This window comes from Thamnophis sirtalis, unplaced genomic scaffold (genome assembly GCF_051295495.1).
Source record: "Thamnophis sirtalis isolate CommonGarterSnake01/CBP01778 unplaced genomic scaffold, rThaSir2_p1.2 scaffold_10, whole genome shotgun sequence".
NCBI lineage: Eukaryota > Metazoa > Chordata > Lepidosauria > Squamata > Natricidae > Thamnophis > Thamnophis sirtalis.
The window spans coordinates 53,721,283-53,744,649 of NW_028261390.1; the positions used below are offsets into that span (position 1 = coordinate 53,721,283).

Below are 23,367 nucleotides of genomic sequence, written 5' to 3' on the forward strand. Positions count from 1 at the left end.
AAAAAATAATCCCACCAAGTGGCATAAATTAATTTGACTAATTAACATGATGTTAATTATTTGTAAATTGTGTGTTTGGATACACATTAGTTGAGAGGCATATGTTATATTCAGTGTTTACTGAAACAAGCAACTACTAATCATATCTCCTGAGCTTTCTTTCCAACACAGTAAGAAAACGAAGTCTTATCCAAAACTTCATCAGGAGATGAAGGAGCTGCAGAATGTAATGAGATGAACAAGTATAAAGTTGGGTTGGGTAGACTCTGCTGATCAGGAATTGCTAACTATGAAGAGCATAAGCTCTTTGCCTCAAAATGCTGGACAGAGGTCATGAAAAATTCAAGGGGAAAGCCTATCAGAGGATCTGGGAGAAACACACGAGTTTTGGGAAGATTTTCTTTTTTGAATGTCCACTGTCACTATAACTGGCAGGGCTCTTTCCAAAAGCTGCATAGATATGAAGAACGTATGTTTGGCTCAGCAATTTCATCTCCACCTACCTGTTACTGCTCAACCCCAAAGCCTGGGGTTTTCTAATCACCAAGTGATTAGATAATGTGAGACATGTCAGTCACTGACCATCAGTGAACATCTCAGCTGTAATCCTTGATGTACTTTTCTAGGAATTAACCCTATTTAATTTAAGCTTCTCAGAAAGCTCTTAGAAACATGCCTTTAGCTTCCCTCAAACGTGTCACTTAAATCATAATCACAATTCCTCACCTGATCTCTTTGAGTTCCTTTTCTAAGGGCCACCAAGGACATGCAGAATCGTTTTGATAAATTGTATTAGCAAAACTCTTAAGACTTCCTTCAACGTTTTTCTGATGAGTTGCTTAAAGACAGAATGTAACTCTTGGAGGTTGAATCCTACATAGCTCCAATTCCTTGGGACTGGAAGACAAATGCTGATTTGAGTCGAAACATTCTTTAATGGATGCCTTTCATTTAGAGATGTTTGCAGATTTTGATGCTTTCATACAAATGAAAAAACTGTATTACACTATTTGGGCATAACTTCTACCTGTTTTGAATGTGTGTATTTCATTACAATTTTCATTGCTCTGTAAATTGAACATAAATGGGTAAAGCAGAATTTGTCCAATTTGATTTTGCAATTTTCCATTTTTCCAACCAAAACTATATTTCTTCTAATTTCTTGAATTTTAAATAAAAGGTTATGCAAATATTAGTACACATTTTATGCATATTTAACTATGTATTATGGCTAACAGCAATAACATTTAGACTTATATACTGATTTACAGCACTCTCAAAGTGGTTTACAGAGTCAGCATATTGCCTCCAACAAATCTGGGTCCTCATTTTACTGGGAAGGATAGAAGGCTGAGTCAATCTTGAGCCTGGTGAGATTCGAGTTGCCAAATTGCAGTCAGCTGGCCGTCAGTAGAAGTAGCATTCTAATCACTGCACCACCATGGCTTTTTACATTTCATTTGAGACATTTTTCTTTCTTACAATGTGAATAGGCACATTGTTTCACCAATCTAGGAAAACAGCATTGCAAAATCCAGGAAAAATCTATAGGAAGAGAAACATAAGCTTGTTCAAGCTCAGATATAGCTTCAGGAAATATTAATTAGCAGGGGTGGGTTCTGGCAGGCACTATTGCTGGTTCGCTCATGTGTGCACCGTGCGCACGCTTGATGCGTGCTATGCATGCATGCACACTGCGATAAAAATTGTTATGTGCAAAAGCAAAAAATAGGATGGCGGCAACTATGCTGCTGCCAAGAGAACTGCTTCAGGGTTATGGCAGGCCTGGGTCGCTGCTAGTTCCAGTGACCCAGGCCGCCAAAGCACTACGGAACTGGTAGTGAAGGCCTGAACTTAGGCCTTCCCTCACGAAAGCTAGGCCTCCGCCACCCACATGCTTTCAGCTGTGTGGTGTACACCAGCCCGCGGCTTTCGCTAGGGAAGGCCTGAACTTAGGCCTTCCCTCGCGAAAGCTAGGCTATCACTGCTGCTACCCACCCACTTTCAGCTGCGTGGCGCTGCCACCACTGCTGCTGCCCACCTGCTTTCGGCCACGCGGCATACACCAGCTCACAGCTTTCACGAGCTGGTGTAAGCTAACCTCCCCCCGCCCCCCGCCATGCTTAGTTGCTTACCAGAGGGAAGCAGCAAGCTGCTGGAAGGTGAAGCGAAGGGAGGACCGATCAGCAAGCTGTCAGCTAGGGAACGAGAAAGAGAGGAATGTTGGCCGTTGGCACCACGCTTTTAAACAGGTCTCCTCCTGTCTGCTCATTGATTGGCTGGCCTCCAACCAATCAGTGAGCGGCGGGCTGGGCTAGCCTAGTTTAGTGCAGACGGGCAGGGGAGTGAGTGAGCTGTGAAGGGCGAGCGAGTGACAGGGCCGGGGCAGGCATTCCGGAAGTTACTTCCGGGTCCACTGGTCGAACCTCCTCTCACCAGATCGATAAAATCCACCAACCGGTTCGCCCGATCCGGTGTGAACCGGCAGAAACCCACCACTGGAAGGATCACTAGCAATTCTTCCAGAAGCCTAGTCCTCAAAGACAGAAATGCTATGAATTAGGAACTACACAAGCTTATTGTCAGATCTTCATCTTCAGTTGCTTTTCTTCACTATGTTGGCATCTTGTCATAAACTGAAAAGGGAGAGGGAAGGAATTGGGGGAAGACTGGGCTCAAGAAAAAAAGACAGCTAAAAGGGGAAACGAAACAAGCTGACAGGAACCAGAGATGTCAAGCCAGAATAAATCAGACACCAAGGATACCTGGCCTGGGGATAGAATATGAAACTACTTTGAGAATCACCCAGCTTCAAAGCAGTTCCCAAAATATCAATCTGGAATGCTATTGGACATTGTTGGTCAAGGGGGGAGGACCAGGGAAAAGGGAAAATTGTAACCTTTTGCATGCAAATACAGTTAGTCCTCAACTTCCAATAGTTCATTTAGTGACCGTTCAAAGTTACAATGGACTGAAAAAAGTGACTTACGGCCATTTTTCACAGTTATGACATTGCAGCATCCCTATGGTCACAAATTCAAAATTCAGATGCTTGGCAACTGGTTCATACTTATGACCGTTGCTATATCCCAAGGTCATGTGATCACTTTTTGTGACCTTCTGACAAGCAAAGTCAATGGGGAAGCCAATTCACTTAACAACTGCAAGAAAAGTTGTAAATGGGGCAAAATGTACTTAACAAATGTCTCACTTAACAAAAATTTTGGGCTCAATTGTGGTCATAAATCAAGGGCAAATGGACTCAGATCTAGTCTTGCTTTCACTACAACCACTGATCTTCAGTAAAAGAACTGATCACTTCAACCAATTGCAATTAAGAGTATTTCTTTCCTAGGGATCTAACTGGGTAATGTCTGACACTTATTTTATAGATCACTACCATGTTACCCCCAAAATAAGGCAGAGTCTTATTTTCTTTTGATCCCCGAAATAAGAGCTTGGCCTATTTTCAGGGAGGTCTCATTAATTTTGAGGTGCAAGAGGCGGAGAGTGTGGTCACCTCATGGCTGCTGCTGTGTTGCAATATTTTCGGGAAGGGCTTATTTTTGGGGAGGCCCTATTTTAGTGCATTCGCCCAAAAGCCCGATTGGGCATATTATCCGAGGAGGTCTTATTTTCAGGGAAACAGAGTATCACTGGCATTAGGTCAGGTTTTGACCTAGACCCATGACATGTATTTTCTTACCTTCTTTTTTGTGCTTATTTTAACTTCTAGTCTGTCTTTTACAATTATGTTTTTGGTAGGTTGGGCTATACTTTCTTTTTGCATGAAGACTGATGCAAAAAACGAGTTAAGCAACTCTCTCTCTCTGTTGCCTGTTACTTCTTTGCCATCTTCTCTCTTTAGTGGACCGACTGTTTCCTTGATTTTTTTTTCTTGTTATTTTTATGTTGGAAGAAACTTTTTTATTATTATCTTTGACTTTTGTCACAAGTTTTTGTTCATTCTGAGCCTTTGCTTTCCGGACTTTGTCTTTGCAGATTCTGGCTGTTAATATTCTGCCTTAATTATTTATGTGTCCTTCTTTCCATTTTTTGTGCTTGCCCTTTTTGTCTTTCAATTTGTCAGAGGGGTCTTTGTGCATCCATGCTGGATTCTTCTTGGATTTCTTGTTTTTCTTTCTCAGTGGTATTGTGCTGGTTTGGGCTTTTATGATCATATTTTTCAGAATTTCCCAAGCTTCTTGAGTTGTTTTCCCCTTAAGGATTTTCATCCAAGGAATCTTTCCCAAGTTCACTCTGAGTTTGTTAAAATCAAATCTTTTAAAATCTAGGATTCTGTATTATTATGTGCTTTTTCTTATGTTTGTGTTATGTTGAATTCTAGTATGACTTGGTCACTCTCACCCAAGGTTCCTGCAGTTTCAACTCCTTCTATCACTTTTTCTCTGTTTGTTAGAATTAAGTCCAGTATAGCTGTCACTCTCCTACCTTTTGGATGACAAAGTTGTCAGCTAGGTTGGTAGGAGCCTATTTGATTTCTTATTTGGTGCAGAATTAGTCTTCCAATTGATGTCAGAGTAATTGAAGTCCCCCATTATTATTGTAGTGTGTTTCCTACATGTTAATTGGTTAGCAAAAAGGACATCTATTTTTTCTGCTTGATTGGGTAGCCTGTAGTATATACCTATGACCATGTCATTCTTTTTTTCTTTTATATTGACTCATATCCATTCTAGGAGGTTTTTGTCTTTGGTTTCATGCATTTTTGTAGCAATATAGTCCTTTGCATACAATGCAACTCTATCTCCTGGTTTATGGGGTCTGGTGTCAGATCCCTAAAAGTGGTACTGCCATTCAATTGGGAGGAGGGGAGCCTCGGAGTTAAATCATTAGCTACATCTGAAACAACTGAGTTTTACAACTTTACAACTGGTTTCCTGTCACCGGGAGACTGAAGGTCCCAATATCTCTGGAGGGATGTTTATGATAGCCATGAGGGATATATAACTTTCATGTCTAACTAGAGATAGCCATGAGAACATGTGCTTTATTGACTCCCAGGGCAGAAGAGTTAAGGACGCATCTTCACACTTGTGTATTGGTCAGAATCTGCATTCGGACAAAGGGAGGGGTCATTATCAGCTTAATCCCATTTGCGTGGCCTAAAGATTTTCAGATGCTGGTTTGCTTCTAATAGTTTCCATCCTGACTGATTAAAGGTTCCTTTTGAAATAATTCGTTTTAAGAGTCTTTACTTTCTCAAGTTAGAAGAGAAGCCATTTTTTTGAACAGTTTGTATCCTTCTATCAGTATGGTCCAGTTATGTGTTTTATTTCACCAAGTTTCTGTTATTCCAACTATATCATATCTAACTTCATGTATTAATAGTTCAAGTTCACCCTGTTTATTCCCCAGACTTTGTTCATTTGTATATAGGCACTTGAGATCTTTATGTCTGACTCTGGATATGCTTCCTATGTCTCCTATTTGATGTATGAATTTGTCTTCCTTCACATCCCTCCTTACTTCATTATTTGACTTACTTTCTAAGGTGTTTTGCTTGGAATTAGGTCCTGGAGAGCCTAAAGATTGGTCACCCCCCACCCTCAATTTTAGTTTAAAGCCCTCCTGATAAATTGAGCCAGTCATTTTCTGAAAACATTCTTCCAGTCATTATGAGGTGCAGCCCATCCCTTGCCAAAAGGTCATCCTGGAGATATCACAGACCATGGTCCAGGAATCCAAAGTTTTTTTGGTGACACCAACTCTTTAGCCAGTGGTTCATTTCTAGAATTCTTTGTTCTTTTACCAGATGTTGTCCTTTCGTTGGCAGTATAGATGAAAAAACTACATGTGCACCTAAGTCCTCCACTTTCTTGCCTAGCTTCTTGTAATCACTCAATATTGTTTTCAAGTCATTCATCCCTCTACCTGTAGTAGTAGAAAAGGATAGTAATCTTGTGATTTTATTATTTTGGTTAGGTTCTCAGCCACATCTTTGATTTTTGTTCCAGGAAGACAACATACCTCTCTGGATTGACTGTCTGGTCTACAGACGGCTGATTCTGTTCCCTTAAAAAATGACTATCCTATCACCAATACTCTCCTTTTTTTTCCTAGGAAAGTTTGGGGTATTTTTCTATCTATCATAGAAGCATTTGATGGTGCTACTTTTTTAGGGACATTTAATCATTTTTCTTTTCTATGAGTCTGAATGGTTTCTTCTAGGGAGAGATAATTTTGATGCTGAAGTCTCTTTGACTTTCTCCCAGCTTAAGCAGATTCTTCTTGTCCTCTTCCACAGAACCCACAGCATTTTTACCGGTCACTCTGGCTCTTTACCTCAGTAGGTCTACCACTGCTGGTCGTCGGTTGCCTAGGTAACAGCTTCCTCTCCCACAGTCCTGACACATCTGTTTAGGGATTCTATTGCCAGCTCCAGCTTCCTACCAGCCATATCCAATGTGGTGTTTTGCAGAAGGTATTTGGGGTGCAGACATTACCAGCAGTGGATTACAATGCCAGTAGTATCTTGAAGGGCTAGGCAGAGAGAACTGCAATACTTTTCCTAGTGTAAGAGAAATTGACTTCCTTACCTCTGCTTACTCCATGAGATCATCAGTTATTAAATATATATATAATGGTAAACAATGCAAATATATTTGGCAAGCCATAGGAGTGAAACTTTTTGGTATTATATGGCAACTACAGCATGATTATTTTGAAATGTAATTTGTATTGATTAATCCAGGAGGTTAAGAAATCAATTTAATAGGACATACTTTACATTTTCTATATTTACGTTTTTATATATTTCTATATCACGAAGCAAAGCATATGATGTTTTGCCTTTTTTGAAAAAATAACTGTGTGCTGCCCTTCCATTTCTTTCCTCTGGCTAATTTTTAAATAGAGAAATAAAATGCAGAACATGCTGATGTGAAGTTGCAATGGCAAAACAAGAAATTTCATTGGCTTACAGTGATAAAGAAACATCTCCAAATAGTAGAGGAATGTGGGTTGAAATAACCAGTCAGCAATATTTTACCTATTTTACTAATAAAAATTCTTAATCCCATAAAAATTGACAGTGACAGAGAAACATGATGTCAGGAGGTTTTCTCCATAAGCAAGCCTTCTTCTTAAAGCCATTCTTGCCTTCTTCAGTTCTCAGGCCATCCTGAGTGTGTTTAATTAGAGAACAAGCTTATTCTATAGAGTAATGTTTTTCAACCTTAGCAAAAGATGTGTGGACTCCAACCACTTGAACTGGCCAGCCATGCCAGGAAGAAGTCTGCGCACCTTAAAATGCTAGTGTTGAGTAACATTGTATAGATAGAGGATACTTCAGTCTGTAAAGACTGCATGAATCATATTCCAGTAATACGAATTAGCAGTAATTCCACAAATTATATCCCAAGATTCTGAGAAGAAATTGTGAAGAAGTACTTTATTAAATTCCAGCACTGCATTAATAAATTTAAAAATACTATTGCATCTATAATAGAATATTAGTGATTAATTATATTGGCAATCTCTTTCCTTTGCTCAAATACATCCTCTCCTTTAAATAATGAGCAAGTACTTTCTCTGCCTGCTGTGGGTTCATTTTAATTTTTCTGCAAGGATCTCTCCTATGGTCTCCTTTGATTTAAGAAGGTTTAACAAACTGAGTATTGTATACTAAAATTTCCTACCATGTTTTTTTTTAAAAACAAATAATGGAAATAATGCTTAGCAAACTTCTAAATCTTGTGGTTATCATTTTTACATACTGGAAGCTGGAAGGATTTTTAAAAAAAATTATTTGGAACTATGCAGATAAGTTCCCCACTCTAAATAGAAAAGATGCTGGTCTTCTACAAATTACAAATGTGTGTATGTGTGCTGGTAATTAAAAATAAAATGCAGTGATGTGTAACAGAGTAGAGGAAAAGTGGATACTTGGCACTGGACTAATTTAAGTTTTAATCAAGTATATTCGCAGCATCTACAAGAGATGTTGCCAGGGGCAGAATGATGAAAGCATTGTGATGCAAGCCCCACCTCCTTTGGGCATACATTTTGACATCATATAGGATAGCTATTACACACCAGTGGTGCAAAATATGAACCAATTGTCTATTCTCCAAATGTAGACTTCAATCAACAATAATAGCAGTGAGGAAGAGATTTGAACATTGTTTGAGGTTGCCTTCTTCCCATCTAAAAAGAATTACAATTGGTGGATAATTTGAAGTTTAGTCCGAAAACTAGTTGAGGGAGACCAACTGAAGTATAATTCATTCCAACAGAACTTGACGAATGTGATTATGAATGAGACATAATGATCCCAGTTGAGACAACCAGGCTCCAACATTTTTCCTTGGGAGAAAGCAGACACCCAAAGGTGTCCTATTCCTCTCTTTTGAGGAAGGAGGATGAGTGGTGAATTTGCAACCTTATGCACACTTGTGAATAATTCTAAATCTGATAAGGTAGTAAGATTTATTCATAAAGTGTCTCTAAAACCATGGAAATCACAATTTTAAAACTCTGTTAACCTCAGTAAACAGAGTAGGAGTTTATAAACTTATTTATACATTGATAACTTTATAATATTGTATGTATCATTTAACTGGATCATTGTATATCTGAAGCACCTTTATCTACCCAGAATAGTGGGCAATAAGTCTCCTTGCAGAAGGGGAAAGAAAGCTGAAAAATGAAGGCTGGGCCCAGTTACTTTGAAATAGGCAGAGAATGGCTGGAATGCTGCCCTTCTGAAATAGAACAGAGAATAAATGAAAATGGCATTGATGGCTGGCTGTAATCCTTTGCAAGAATATTCCACCTTGCAAGTCTTACTTAAGGACACGCAACAGGAGAATCCAGAGGGGCAGTTATGATTGTCACAAAACTGGACAAAACTGTATTCATTTGCAGTGCATAGGACAAGATGCAGGGCTTCAATTGTATAGACCCAGCAGTTGTAATTTTCTTGAAATCCACCTCTGCAGACCCATGGTGCAGAAATAAAAGTTACAATAAAATTATCATTCTCTTTTATTCATGTTAAATGAATAAAAATGTCCAGTTGTTATTCTATTACTGTTTTTGGGAACTAGGATTGGTTTGTTATAAAGTCAATGGGGTCTAGTCAATTAACAGCTGTCAAAAGTTTAGCGTGTTCTCTCTAGCAGCTCATGTGCTTTTTATTTTCCCCACAGCCATTGGAAGGACCCTCATCCCTCGTTATTTTAGTACTGTCTTTGAAGGAGGAGTGACAGACCTGTATTACATCCTCAAGCACTCAAAAGAATCCTATCACAGCTCCTCCATCACAGTGGATTGTGATCAATGCACCATGATCAGCCAACATGGAAAACCTATGTTCACAAAGGTAATAGTAAAGAGTGATATGAAACATGCAAATAATGGGTGTTCAAGATACTTTTCAGTGTATAACAAATGTTTTCTCCTGATGGTTGATGAATATCTTGGTTTCTTAAATATCAGTATTCTTTTTTAAGGGACATAACTAGATTGTTAGTCATAAGCAAGAAACTGGGAAAAAGAACTACTATTAATTTTAATATATTTAGTTTAAGAGTGTGAAAACGAGACTGCCAGATCTAGACACAAACCCAGAGGATATTTCAATTTGTTTAGCAAAGGGACAGTCATACAACTGTTCCATTAAACATGAGCTTGACATATGAGTCATGCAAAGACTCAATTATATAGAGACCAAGTTTGCACCACTCAAACACAAACATGCACATCTCATATATCGTATTAAATTGGAGGTGATCTGTCCCTATCCTCTATCCAGAAGACATTCTGGAACTATGTTAGATTATGATAGCCAGAAACAGAGTCTGGCAGCACCAGAAGAGCTACTTAATTTGAAGAAAGTAAAGCTAGGGAAGAATTCATGCTGAATGTTTGAACATGCACTTGAATGGAATGGAAAAACTCTGTGTGCCTAGGTATTGAGGGAGCTGGACAGATTCCAACAATCCCAGATGCCATGACAAATGATCAGACATCATCATCCTCAACAGCAACATCATCGCTGTATTTGAGTGCCCTCAAGTCATTGTAGTCCCCAGTTCCTTAAAAACTGAACAAAATGACATAAAGCATAAAAAAACCAACTTTAATTTAATACTCATGCTAAACGAAGAAAAGGTAATAATTAATTTTTTACTCTACAACCCTCATAACACTAGAGCTCAAAATAACTTAAATCAAATCAAAAGTAGCATTAATAATAAAAATTATTAATTTTTTAATTTTTTTAAAAAAATATATAAAATGACTGGTGAAGGATCACTTCCCAACTATATTTAATACTTTCTGGAAGTCAATTACCAACGCACCTATTCTACCTTCTAGAGGTAGGTGTTCCCCCAAAAATAGTTGATAAGCAATGCTTTATTGTCACAGTTTCTCCATCTTACAAAAATCAGATTTGTAGACACTGCAAATATCTTGGTGTCAAGCCTTCTGGATAAAGAAGTTAAAGCTATCACTAGAATTCCAATTGGAAGCCAGCTGATAAAGGTTGTGATCCAGTAATATCTCTGCTTACCATCCTTTCCTCTATAATTTTGCCTTTAAAGATAAATAGTCGGCCATTATTTCAAAGTTTTGGGAGCTCTTCCTTACGCAACAGGTTTTATTTTCCCAATAAGTTTTATCTTTTTGAGAAAATGATTGCCACTGTCTATAATAACAACATCCAGTAAAAGCTACAATGATGCCAGGCACAACATGGCTTCACACACAAATGATGTGAATTGTATAGTTTGCACAGAGGCATAATTATGTGCATGATATCTCTTACCTCCCCTACCCCTATACCTTGGCAAATCTACTTCCAATTATTTATTAAAGCTAAATACAAGTGATACTTTCTCAGCTATTTATCACAGCTATGTACTTGTGGTTTCATAAATTGGGCAGGATTTTTATAACTAAAAGATTATCTTTATTGATATCTTCTTGGTTTACTACTCAGGTTTATTTAAATGCAATATCTTTGGCCAAAGGAGTGTGCAACCATTTCATGTGTGATCACCAGCATCTCAGAGGCAGTGGTTCAAAGTCGTAGTGGTGAGAAATGTAATATTTCATCAGATTTCATCAGCACTGTTAAGGGCAATACCACTGTCCATTCATCAGGAGTTTCTTTACTGCTGGTAATCCCCCGCTATGTCACCAAATAAATAATAATTAGTTAACCCATCTGATTCATTAATAATTGGTAGCAACCTACAAAAGACCACTTCCCTAGCAATGGATCACTTTGCTTCTGGTCTGAATTGTTTTTATTATGTCTCGTGTTCTTAATCCCAACTTAACTCAAAATTAGAGACCAAATTGGCTTAAAAGAGTGTTAATTTGAATTTTTAAACCTAAAGAGAGAGAAGGTAGGCATTACCACTGCATTGCTTGACTTCAAGTATCTTAGAAATATTTACTACTGTATTTAGCTCTCTTGATCCATAACTGGATAGATGATTTTTTTTTATTTTGTAAATACGGTTTCAGTGAAGTGTAAATAGCTTGGATAGAACTTCACAGTAATTGTTCAATTCTTTAGAACAATCTCCACTTCTGCTGGAGCCATTTAATTTTTAAAGCTTTCTTGATTTCTGAGATGTTAATGTCATAATTTTCTAAATTATGGTGTTGCCTGAGTATATTTGTCTCATTATCTGTTGCTGTTTTAAAATGTGTGCTTCTAATATTGCCTTCAGTATTCTCAGGGGATCTAAAATTACTTTAATCCATAAAAAGATAACCATCTATTTGTTTTGCAATGCCTAATGTATTTTTCTTCAGGAAGTACTGCCCAACTAAATTAGAGTTTTGGGATATAAAATACGTGTTCCACTCCAAAGTGTTTAGAAAATTGGTTGATTTAAAAAATTCTGCCTGGGAAAGAACCTATATAGTAAAGTAACATTATACAAAATTTAGGAAAGGAAATTCAACTGTGGTTTCAGTTTGCATTAGAGTGGATTCCGATTTTTTTTTTGTGTGCACACCAAAAAGGCTCAACACATCTGATCCCTAGGAAGAGAAATCCAAAGAAACATTTGAGTGGGTTTTTTTCTCCTCAAGATCAATCTTGAAATAAATATCTGAACTGCTGCAGATAACAGTAGAACTGGAGATTATCGAGTTTTGGAGTTGGAAAAAAGTTTGCGCTTTTGAAAATATGCTAAAGTTTTAAAAGATATGCTAAAGGTTTGTTTTGTGACATTTCCATTATGAAAATTGGAATGTTGAAGGATATGGCAGGCTGATCGTTGGCAGGCTGTTCAATGAAATGAACAAGGATACTCAATTTAAAATATATGTCTTTTATATTGGATTCTTTGCAGTTGTTAGCATTGTCTCCAACATTACTATATGAACAACATTTTAGAGACCTCCTTTATTAGATCATAGATAAATTGAGCCTTATTCTTTTACTGTATTTCACATATGGGAATATAACTTTTTATGGTTTGTCTCAGTGCAGAGAAATGGATTTGGTTAAAAATAGATTGTCAGTATATTCTTATAGCTTAATATAAATATCTTTATAGACATCAGCACTCATAGAAATGTTAATAATATGCTCCAGATACAGCTAAAATATACTTTTCCTTCTTATGCAATCAGAAGCATTTTCCTCAATCTTGGGTACAACCCTGAGGTTCAATTTATGTTTTCCAATTTTATCTGATCTGAAAAAAAAAAGAGGAAAACCCACACATACTTTATTTTGTACATTTATACAAACTATATCTCAGGTTTTTGGTCTCGGTAAAGTGAAGGTCAAAAAATATTTCATAACTTTGTAAGATACATATTCCATTCCATTTAAAAAAGAACTAAAATAAAGAGTTATCCTTCCATCTAGTGCAAGTTGTAAAATTCTTGCAATTAGCAAGAAAAGAAAAGGGTTAGCTAGGGACTGGTGAGTTGTAGAAATGTTCTTTTTCCACTCCCTCTCCCCTCTCCTCCCCTGGCCTACTCTAGTACCTCCACATGATCTGCTGAGTTAATGATCCCTTTCTTGTTGATTCTCTAGAGAGCCTCTGTACTAGGGGCATTGATTAGAAACAGTCTGGTAGGATTATACCTTTTCTGTTGTTATGCCAACAAATCAGCTGATTTGGGTTGCCACAGAAACAGAATGTCAGAGCTCACAGTGCAGGAATGTGAATTCAGCACAATTGGAAATGTTTTCTTAATTGGAGACCTTTTTCATTTTGGATTTTATGGGGAAGGCAGCTGGCAGGGGTAGCTAGGGAGGAGAGCTTCAAATAAGATTTTGCCTTAATTGATTAGTAAGTAAGTTTAGGATTGGTTTTGTTTTTCTACAAATTGGAAAGGGGAATGTCTTTTTAAAGACTGTGCTGTAATCTGGGGGTTGCTGTTGCTCAGCTTTTCCTAAAGAAGGATGTTCAAGAATCGAGATGCAAATTCTGGTGTTAATGGAGGTGGATTTCAGTGGATATGATCCACCATTGGTTTTACTAGGAAGAGGTGAATATTTACATCAAACTCTCAGTATTTGTACAAGGACTAGTCACTAGAACCACTACAAACGGATCTGAGCTGCAAAACCACCACCAGCCACCAGAGAACAGTAGAAACATGCAGAAGACCCTCTGCTGTTCTCCAATGGTCCCTTTAACAACATTTCATAGCCTTTAATCTGGACATTTCAGATTTACCCACATCACAGGATATCCACATGAAAGGGTTAAAAAAATCAAAATGTTGGCCATAACCATGCAATCAAAACCTTGCCTTCTGTTGGAAGAAATGTCCATCTGGGTTTAGATTTAGATTTACTTTATTAACATTGTACATATATATACAGTATACCCATACAACAAAATTCACATAACACCCAGAGACCAGGCCCAACACACATGAAAATCCCCAAACACCCTCCAAAAATTCCCCACCCCTAAACCACCCAAGCATCCATACAACAGACCAATTAATGCTGTCCAACAGCTCACTGATGGTGACCTTTAGTTCATTGTTGAGTGCAATAATAGCTCTAGGATAAAACCTATTCAGAAGACGTGTGGTCCGGGTTTTGATTGTTCTATATCTTCTGCCAGAAGGCAACAGTCCAGAAAGATTGCAAGCAGGGTGGGAAGAGTCTCTGAGAATGTTGTGCAACTTCCTCAAACAGTGAGATGCGAAAATATCATCCAGGGCTGGTAGCTGGAGCCGCATGATATTCTGGGCAATTTTAATGATTCTCTGTAGAGCTTTTTTGTCTGCTGCAGAGCTGCTCCCATACCATACAAGAATGCCGTATGTCAGGACACTCTCAATGGTGCTGCGATAGTGGGACAGAAGTAGATGCTTAGATTTATCTTCTTGAGCATTCTCAGGAAGTACAGCCTCTTCTGTGCCTTCCTTGCAAGCATGTTACATTCATAGTCCATGAGAGATCCTCTGAGATATAAATGCCCAGAAATTTAAAACTACCAACCCTCTCCACCTCCTCGCCATTTATATACAATGGTAAATGTACATCTCTGTTCCTCCTGAAGTCAATTATAAATTCTTTAGGGGTTTTTTTTGGTATTAAGTGTAAGATTATTTTCTTTACACCACATTGTCAGCCCTTGTATTTCCTTTCTATAAGCAGACTCATTGTTCTGATTAATGAGCCCCACCACTGTTGTGTCATTCGCAAATTTAATAATTGTGTTGGTGTTATACAATGGGGTGCAGTCACGTGTGTACGGAGAATAAAGAAAGGGGCTTAGCACACAATCGGGGGGTGGGTGGGCTCTTGTGCTTAGTATCAGAGTAGAAGAATGGTGAGATCCTATCCTTACTGACTGTGGCCTATCTGTCAGAAAATCCTTTATCCACAAACAAATCCTCTGATTTATACCCAAATTGGATATTTTAAGAAACAACCCGTTGAGTAGAATGGTATTGAAGACAGAGCTATAATTCACAAATAACAACCTTACATATGTTCCCTGTTGTTCCAAATGATTCAATACAGTATGGACAACAATAGACGTAGCATCATCAGTTGATCTATTACTCCTGTATGCAAATTTGTATGGGTCCAAAGTAGATGGAAGACTAGCCTTAATATGGTTCAACACCGGTTCTCAAAACATTTCATGACAACAGATATTAAAGCTACTGGTCTATAATCATTAAGAGATACCACTACTATCTTCTTAGGGACTGGCACTATAATGGATGTCTTCAGGCAGGTAGGGATGGAGCACTGCAACAGGGATAGATTGAAAATATCTGTGAACACTCCAGCTAACTGTGAAGCACAGTCCCTAACAACTCGTCCATGACTCCATCAGGCCCAGCTGCCTTCCGAATGTTAACATTCTGGAAAGCGTGTCTCACATCAGAGATCTGCAGTAGAAATGGTTGTCGATCAATGGTAGATGTTGGAATGATGGTCATTCCTGTTTCCACCTCAAAATGGCTGAAAAATTGATTTAGCTGCTCAGCCAAAGAATCACTACTGTTACCACAAACTATTTTTATTGCTCTGCTCCATGATTTGTCGCAGACCTTGCCATACCCGACAAGAGTCTTGAGTTATCAAAAAGATGTTCAATCCTCCATCTGTAGGTAGCTTTAGCGTCCCTGATACCATTTTCAATTTAGCTCTTGTCTCGCTATACTATAGCACATCACCAGAATGGAAAGCAGCATTTCTAGCTCTTAGTAAAAGACACACTTCTCTATTTATCCAGGGCTTGTTGTTAGAGAACACCCGTATTTGTCTGGTGGTAGTGACAACATAAATGCAGCTTTTGATATAAAACAGTGCTGTAGAAGTTTAAGTATCAATATTGTCCTCCTCAGTGCCCAATCAGTGCTCCTAAAGTTGCTCCGATGCATCCACTGGCCACACTTGTATTTCTCTAATCGATGGTCTGATTCTGTTGACAAGAGGTCTGTATCAAGAACAGGGATATATGATCTGACTCTCCCAGGTGGGGTAAAGGCATAGTCCTGTATCCATGCATGATGTTACTATATACTCAGTTCCAAGTGGAAAGAAAGACACTGGAAACATGGAGACTGCTTGGAAAGGTGTCTCTGAATGTATAAAAGGATGCCATACCTTCCCCAAAGTGTGGCCTTCCTTACATACACCTTGTCTGTATGTGCATGAAATGGTCTACCCAGCTCTTTGCTTTGATCAAAAATAAAAAGCTGTTTCTTTTTCAGATCTCGGCTTAAGCTTTTCTTTTGGCCCAACCTGGTGATTGGGTCTTGATAAAAGCTGATGTGAGGAAAAACCTAGCCAAATTTGGGACAGATCCTACTGTTAGGAATATAATTCTAACGGTTGGGTTGGCAATATATAGATCATGTAACAATGCTATACCTGTTTCTTTAAATCATACTGTAAAATGTGATTGGTTGCTGTTTTCCTCAATTGGCCATAAGAGGGAGCCAGAATGACTGTTAGCTCTCTCTCTGTTCGTTAGATGCTGGGCTGATCTGAGTGCTGTGAGCTATTGTAAGTTTTGCAACTGTTAGCAAACTTTGTGTACTGAACTGATTATATGATACTGGACTATGTTATTTGGATTATCCCTTAACTGAAAGACATTGATGACTGACTGTCTTATCCATGTATGACTTGGACTGTTTTATGGACTCTGATACCCCTATTTCCACGAAAGTAAAAGCCTATTTAAACTGCAGTGTCTCTGTATGCTGGTTTGTGTGTTCTCCAACACAACTCTAACAATGCTTCTCTGAACATACTCCCAATGGGGAGCTAACCTAACACCTACCAACTCCTGCTGACCACTGAAACAGCAGTCCAAACTAAAGACAAAGGGTGGGCCTCTTCCAGTGGTTTTAAATTTGTCACTAAATAAGTTCAACAGGAAAATGGTATCTCATCCCAGTAGAGGCAGAGAAAGTTCATCCTTATTTAAATTAATGTTATTAATGGATAACTTGCATGTTTTAATTATGATATGCTGACTGGAGGAAACCAGAACAAAACTAAAGAAAAAGTGTAAAAGCAAAGAGAAAAAAACTACAGTAAATAAAATGGGGTAAACATTAACACCTGTGAGATGTGTCTGTATTGAAATCAGTTGAATAATTACTCGTATTTCATTGCCTATCAACACCATATGTCTATATGTATGCAAATACATCATCTACTTCAAAAATCAGCTATCCTGAATATACTACTACTGATCGCACTCAGACTAACAGACTTAGTATTCTTATCTAGCAACAGCAATTTCAGAGAAAAAGAAGAGATAAACAAGGTTTTAGTACTCATTGCTACAAAATCTACAACTTGATCAACTCCCATCAATTGCTTTCTCTTAATTCTTTGCTCAGGAATGGAAAGGATACAATTCCCTAATGAAGTCAAATGGCAAAATCTATTGACATTTGAAAAAGTTTTCAAAAGTTTTCTAGTAAATGTTGCTCTTTATTTTATGCTTGTAGGTGTGCACAGAAGGACATCTGATCTTGGAATTTACCTTTGATGACCTCATGAGAATAAAAACATGGCACTTTACCATTAGACAATACAGAGAACTTGTCCCACACAGTATTTTAGCCATGCATGTAAGTATTCAGCCCAAATTGTTTTCTAAAACTTTAGGAAACCAACAAAGCCATAATTTGTTGCACCAGAAAATGTACATTTATCTTAGGTTGTAGGGAAAAATCTTAGGAATTTTGCCTTTGTTATTGTTCAGTGATGTTTTGAACTAGAGCACTAGGTTGATATCTCTGAAATTTTATTTAATACATTGCTTTTTGAAATAAAATTAGAGGCACATTCAGTGCCATACTTGCACATATTCAGGCTTACTGAATGTTAGAACAAGACACTTGTTAGCCAGGAAGGCCAGCTAGAAGATCCTGCTCTCAAGTTCACCCTCAAGATTTGTTAAATAGTACATAGAAGAGCAAGGAATTTTCAGTGGATAGTTATCTTCAGAATCCTCTTCGAACAGAAAAAGTGCTGAATCCACTTTTATTTATTTATTTTAAAATGGTAATCTTCTCTACTTGGCACAGAACTTTGCATTACAGGCATGGATATTTCACTGCTTTCCAGAATAATTTTTTGCTTTCTCTAAATGACTGATTTGGCCTTTCAGATATAATCTGAGTCAAGGTGGATCATATCTGGAATTTCACAATTTCCTATTCTAAAATATTTATATTCTAGAATCATTAGTTGGTGAACCTGACCCAAAAATAAACATTTCATAGAACACCAGAATATTCTGTGCATTATATTGAATTCTACACATCTTTGTCCTGAAAGTGTGGGGTTTAGTTTTAAACATCCATGAAGAATTGGTTCTGCTTTTAATTAATAATGGTTTGTACACATAACAGCTGATATTCCATTCTCCATCTTTGTATACTGGATAGTTTTGTTTTAGAAGGATGGAAATGACTTATGGCTCTTTTCTTTAATTGTTTTGGGAACTGCATATTTAAATAGCTATATAAATATTTCAATCAATATAAATAAATCAAAAGGTATTGTACATCAATACTTGCCAGGAATAATTGGATGTAAAGTAAATTCATTTCTGAGCTCTAAGTGCAATTGAGTATCAGCATCAGAACAAGTTGCATTATTGTTTTACTAACTCTATGGTTCCTGCATCTCTAGGAATTTCTTTTCCTGTCAGTCACACAAACTGATTTTGTGTTAATCGCACAAACTGGTTTGTTAGACCTACCAATTGAGATATTTTTGTAATAATTTGTTTAATAATTTATAAGCCTAACATATATTTGTCCATTTGTTTCCACTTCTTTTAATTGTTCTGCATTTTTTTAAAAATGTATTTGTTTGTCCTATCAAATCAATCTTGATTTCTAGTGACTGCCTGGACAAATCTCTGAAATTTTCTTGCCAGCATTTTCAGAACTGCTTTCTTCTGAAAGAAACTGAATCAAGGCCATCCAGTGGGATGCCTTGCCTAAAGTGAAACTAGAACTCATGCTCTTCTGGTTTCAAGATTAAAGCCATTAAAACCACCAGACCAAATCAAGTCTTTTAATTGTTGTGCTAAGGCATTGTCTAAGAAACCCTGAAGAAGTACCTCAGAAGAATAATGTGAATTCATTAGCTTGTGAATGTCCTAAGCTATGAACTAAATTAGATAAAGTTAAAATCTGGCGTTTACTTAAGCACCATATTTTAACTTTACATTAGGGTTATGATTCAAAGCAATATTTGCCTCAGGAAGATGTCAAAAATGGATCACCTCAGTATCCTTGCTCTTTTAGTGTTGTGGTAACATATAGTGAGAACATGGCTCTTCTAAAGATAAAACCACTTAACTGCTTCAGACAGATTATTTAAAAACATCTCAAGATGGCAACTATGATCAAACCCACCATCTTGACTATTCTATCATTTTTTTTAGTATAATGATTCCTAAGAGTTTGATCAACTGCAATTTATGTTGAAGTACTGCATATCTCTCATTTAAACATAAAAATATATATCTATTTTTTGGTGCAGGCACAAGACCCTCAGGTTTTGGAGCAGCTCTCCAAAAATATCACTCGTATGGGTCTGACTAACTTCACTCTCAACTACCTCAGGGTAAGCTTTCTGTGATTCGTTTCAAGCATTACTTTTGTTCTTTCTTCACCTTCAAACTTTGCATGCCTTCATCATCTTCATGATTAAGTCACAACAAAAATGTTTAACAAAACTAGTTTTCTGGAAACCTGAGATTAATCTGTTAGCTCCACATTCTACTTAGTGGTTCTTCTTAACAAAGAGATACAACTTCGCTAGTGTAGTCAGAAGATGGGACATTTTTTTAAAATTCTAGGACAATGAAAATACTTATTCCACCTTCAGTTGTGTTGCTTTAAACCAGTGATGGCGAACCTTTTTTGGCTCGCGTGTCATAAGTGGGAGGAGCTCTGGAGGGGGTCGTGTGCGGGCATGCCACACCCATAATGCAATTCCTCCCAGTGCGCATGCGCGTACTACAGGCACAACCCTCCATTTTTTGCATGATTTTTTTGCTCTTCCCAGGCTCCAGAGGCTTTATAGGAGCCTGGAGGGGGTGAAAACAGCCTCCCCTGCCCCCCCCGGAAGCCCTCTGGAGGCTTCAGGGACCTTCAGGAGGCTTCCCTGGAACCTCCGGAGCAGTCAAAACGACCCTTCGAGCAAAGCGGAAGTCACTTCCGGTTTGCTCGGAGGGTCGTTTTGAGCGCTCTGGATGCTTCAGGGACCTTCAGGAGGCTTCCCTGAAGCCTCCGGAGCAGTCAAAACGACCCTCCGAGCAAACCGGAAGTCCATTCCCGAACTTCCGGTTTGCCCGTAGGGGCGGTTCTTTGCGCTCCGGAAGCCTCCGGGGGGCTTCCGGGGGGGGGGGAAGGCTCTTCGCCCTCCCCAGGCTCCTATAAAGCCACTGGAGTCTTGGGAGGGCAAAAAATGGCTTTAAAAAAGGGTGAACTCAGCTGGCCAGCGCGCGCATGCGCATTGGCCAGCTGGCAGGGCAGCGCCTTGCGTGCCCTAACAAATGGCTTTGTGTGCCACCTGTGGCATGCGTGCCATAGGTTTGCCATCACTGCTATAGACAATATATGCTTTGTTAATGATCCATTGCCTTTCAGAAATTTAAAAACTTTTACAGGAAAAGATAAATATAGCAGTCTTTTAGCGTGGTTTTATTCTATATTATGCAGTTGCATTTATCTCATGTTTTCTCATGTGTCAAAACAACGCACAATACTTTGTGAAGTAAGTTAGGTTGCAGACTAGTAACTGGTCCAAAGGCATTCAGACAAGTTTTCTATTTGAATGGGAAATTGAATGGGAAGTTTGGTCTAATGGTTAAGGCACGAGGTTAGAAAGCAGGAGACCATGAGTTCAATAGCAATAGCAATAGCAATAGCAGTTAGACTTATATACCGCTTCATAGGGCTTTCAGCCCTCTCTAAGCGGTTTACAGAGTCAGCATATTGCCCCCAACAACAATCCGGGTTCTCATTTTACCCACCTCGGAAGGATGGAAGGCGGAGTCAACCCAGAGCCGGTGAGATTTGAACAGCCGAACTGCAGAACTGCAGAACTGCAGTCAGCTGAAGTAGCCTGCAGTGCTGCATTTAACCACTGCGCCACCTCGGCTCTGTTCTTCCTGGGGCCTCCACCCGCATGCCGCCTGCTTGCCCTCTGCCTTGCTCACTTTCATCCAGGCCTTGGTGGTGGTCCCCGGCGAGGCTTGGCCACCTTTCATGAGACACTTTTCATGTCAGTATCTTATTTATTATTTCTTGTTCCAAGGGAGTCTCCTTATTATTTTCCCATTTTTGTGCAAAAACCAGTCTTGGCACCGTTAAAATATGCACCATTAAATATAGTCCATCTTTGCCATGTTTTTCTTTTGTGATCCCTAGTAGAAAAAATTCTGGCCTCAACTCCATGCTTTGATTTAGCATCTCTTCCAAATACTTTCTTATCTGGTGCCAAAGAGCCCTAGCTTTTGTGCACTCCCACCACATATGGTGGAAGGTCCCTAATGCAGATTACATTTCCAACATCATGGTGATAAATTTTTGTTAATTTTATCTAATCTGGTGGGTGGGATGTGCCAATTGTAGAACATCATGTATAAGTTTTCCTTATACGAGGTGGCTAAAGTTAACTTTCTGTTTCTTTCCCATAAGTCTTGCCAATTGTCCAAATCTATGCTGTAACCAAAGTTCCTACTCGATGCTAACATGGTTTTCTTTACCTGCTCTTCCGCTAGTCTATAATCCAATAGATATTGATATGATTTTTTAATCATTTTCTCCTCTTCACCTAGTAAAATTTTATCTAATTCTGTGGGTTCTTTCTTAATACCCCATTCTTTTTTGTCTTTTACGTATCAAGATTGGACTTGTAAGTAAGCCCACTATTCCAGTTCTATTCCTTCCTCATATAATTCTCTTCTAGATGTTAGTTCACCTCTTTCGTTTAGTATCTCGTTATAAGCAATTACTTTCCCTAAATTAATAAAATTCGGGTGCAAGAACATCTCCAATGTCGATAACTAGTTTGGGGTTTCCATGTAATTTTGTTGTTTAATCCTTAACTAAACATCAAGTAGAGCTTGGCCTAAGATGGAAACTTGTGGTACCCCACTGCTTACTTCCCTCCATACAGATATAGTACCATTAAGGACTACTTGCTGAGTACAGTTTATCAGCCAGTTACGAATCCATCTGGTGGTGACGCTATCTATCCCACTTTTTTCTAGCTTACCAAGAAGTAGGTTGTGGTCTACTTTGTAGAATGCCTTGCTGAAGTCGAAATATATTATGTCCACAATATTTTGCTGGTCTACTACTTTAGTCACTGTTGAAGAATGAAATAAGATTGGTTTGGCACGATCTGTTTTTAACAAACCGATGCTAACTGCTAGTTATTACTTTACTCATTTCTAGATGATGGCAGATCTGCTTTTTAAATTATCTTTCCCAGTATCTTCCTGGGTATTGATGTTAGGCTGATTGGTCTGTAGTTTCCTGGGTGTAATTTTTTCCCATTTTTTGAAGATGGGAGCCAAATCAACTCTTTTCCAGTCCTCTGGTAGTTCTCCGGTGCTGCGGGATTTTTTGAAGATTTGATACAGTGGTTCTGAAATGACATCTGGCAGCTCCTTTAGAATTCTGGGATATAATCCATCAGGCTCTGGTGATTTGTACTCATCAAGATCAGACAGGTGTTCTCTTACCATATTTTGGTAGGTTGGACTATTGTTTCTTTTTGTATGAAGACTGATGCAAAGAATTAGTCACATATATCACCTACATGGAGCCCTACGATGGATAATCTCAGACTGCGGGGTCCAGTTCACCTCAAAGTTCTGGAGGGCATTTCTGGCCCTTTTGGGAACAGATCAGGGTTTGAGTTCGAGTCACCACTCACAAACGAATGCTGTGACAGAACTAACAAACTTGGTCTTGGAACAATACCTCAGATGCTTTATAAACTACCAACACAACAACTGGATCGACCACCTCCCCTTCGCAGAGGTTGCTTACAATAATGCAGTCCATACCAGCATTGGATTTACTCCATTCTGCGTAGCCACTGGGCAGGACTTCAATGCGATGCCAGAACTTCCAGCTGAAGAACCCACCATAAAGACTGGATAGAACAACTATGAAACACCTGGCCAGTCATATGCAAAGCCTTAGGCGAAGCAAGAGCTGCTTACAAAGCACAGGCAGGCAACAAATGAATAGAACCAAAACCATTCCGAGTCAGAGATAGAGTATACCTCTCCACTCAGTTCCTACAATCCCTGCAGCCCTCAAATACATATAATGAAGATTTGAAATATTTGATTGTAAATGTTTTAACAGCAGCTAGAATTG

At 38.5% G+C, this 23,367-nt stretch overlaps 1 protein-coding gene across 1 annotated transcript in view; it reads left to right on the plus strand.

Moving 5' to 3' along the window:
* Positions 1-23,367, plus strand: part of LDB2 (LIM domain binding 2) — a 106,403-nt gene that overhangs the window by 55,662 nt on the left and 27,374 nt on the right. Inside the window, exons 3-5 of the mRNA XM_087723789.1 lie at positions 9,174-9,346; positions 17,452-17,574; positions 19,505-19,588. Coding sequence (XP_087579915.1) covers positions 9,174-9,346; positions 17,452-17,574; positions 19,505-19,588 — 380 coding nt within the window. The remainder of the gene's footprint in view (positions 1-9,173; positions 9,347-17,451; positions 17,575-19,504; positions 19,589-23,367) is intronic.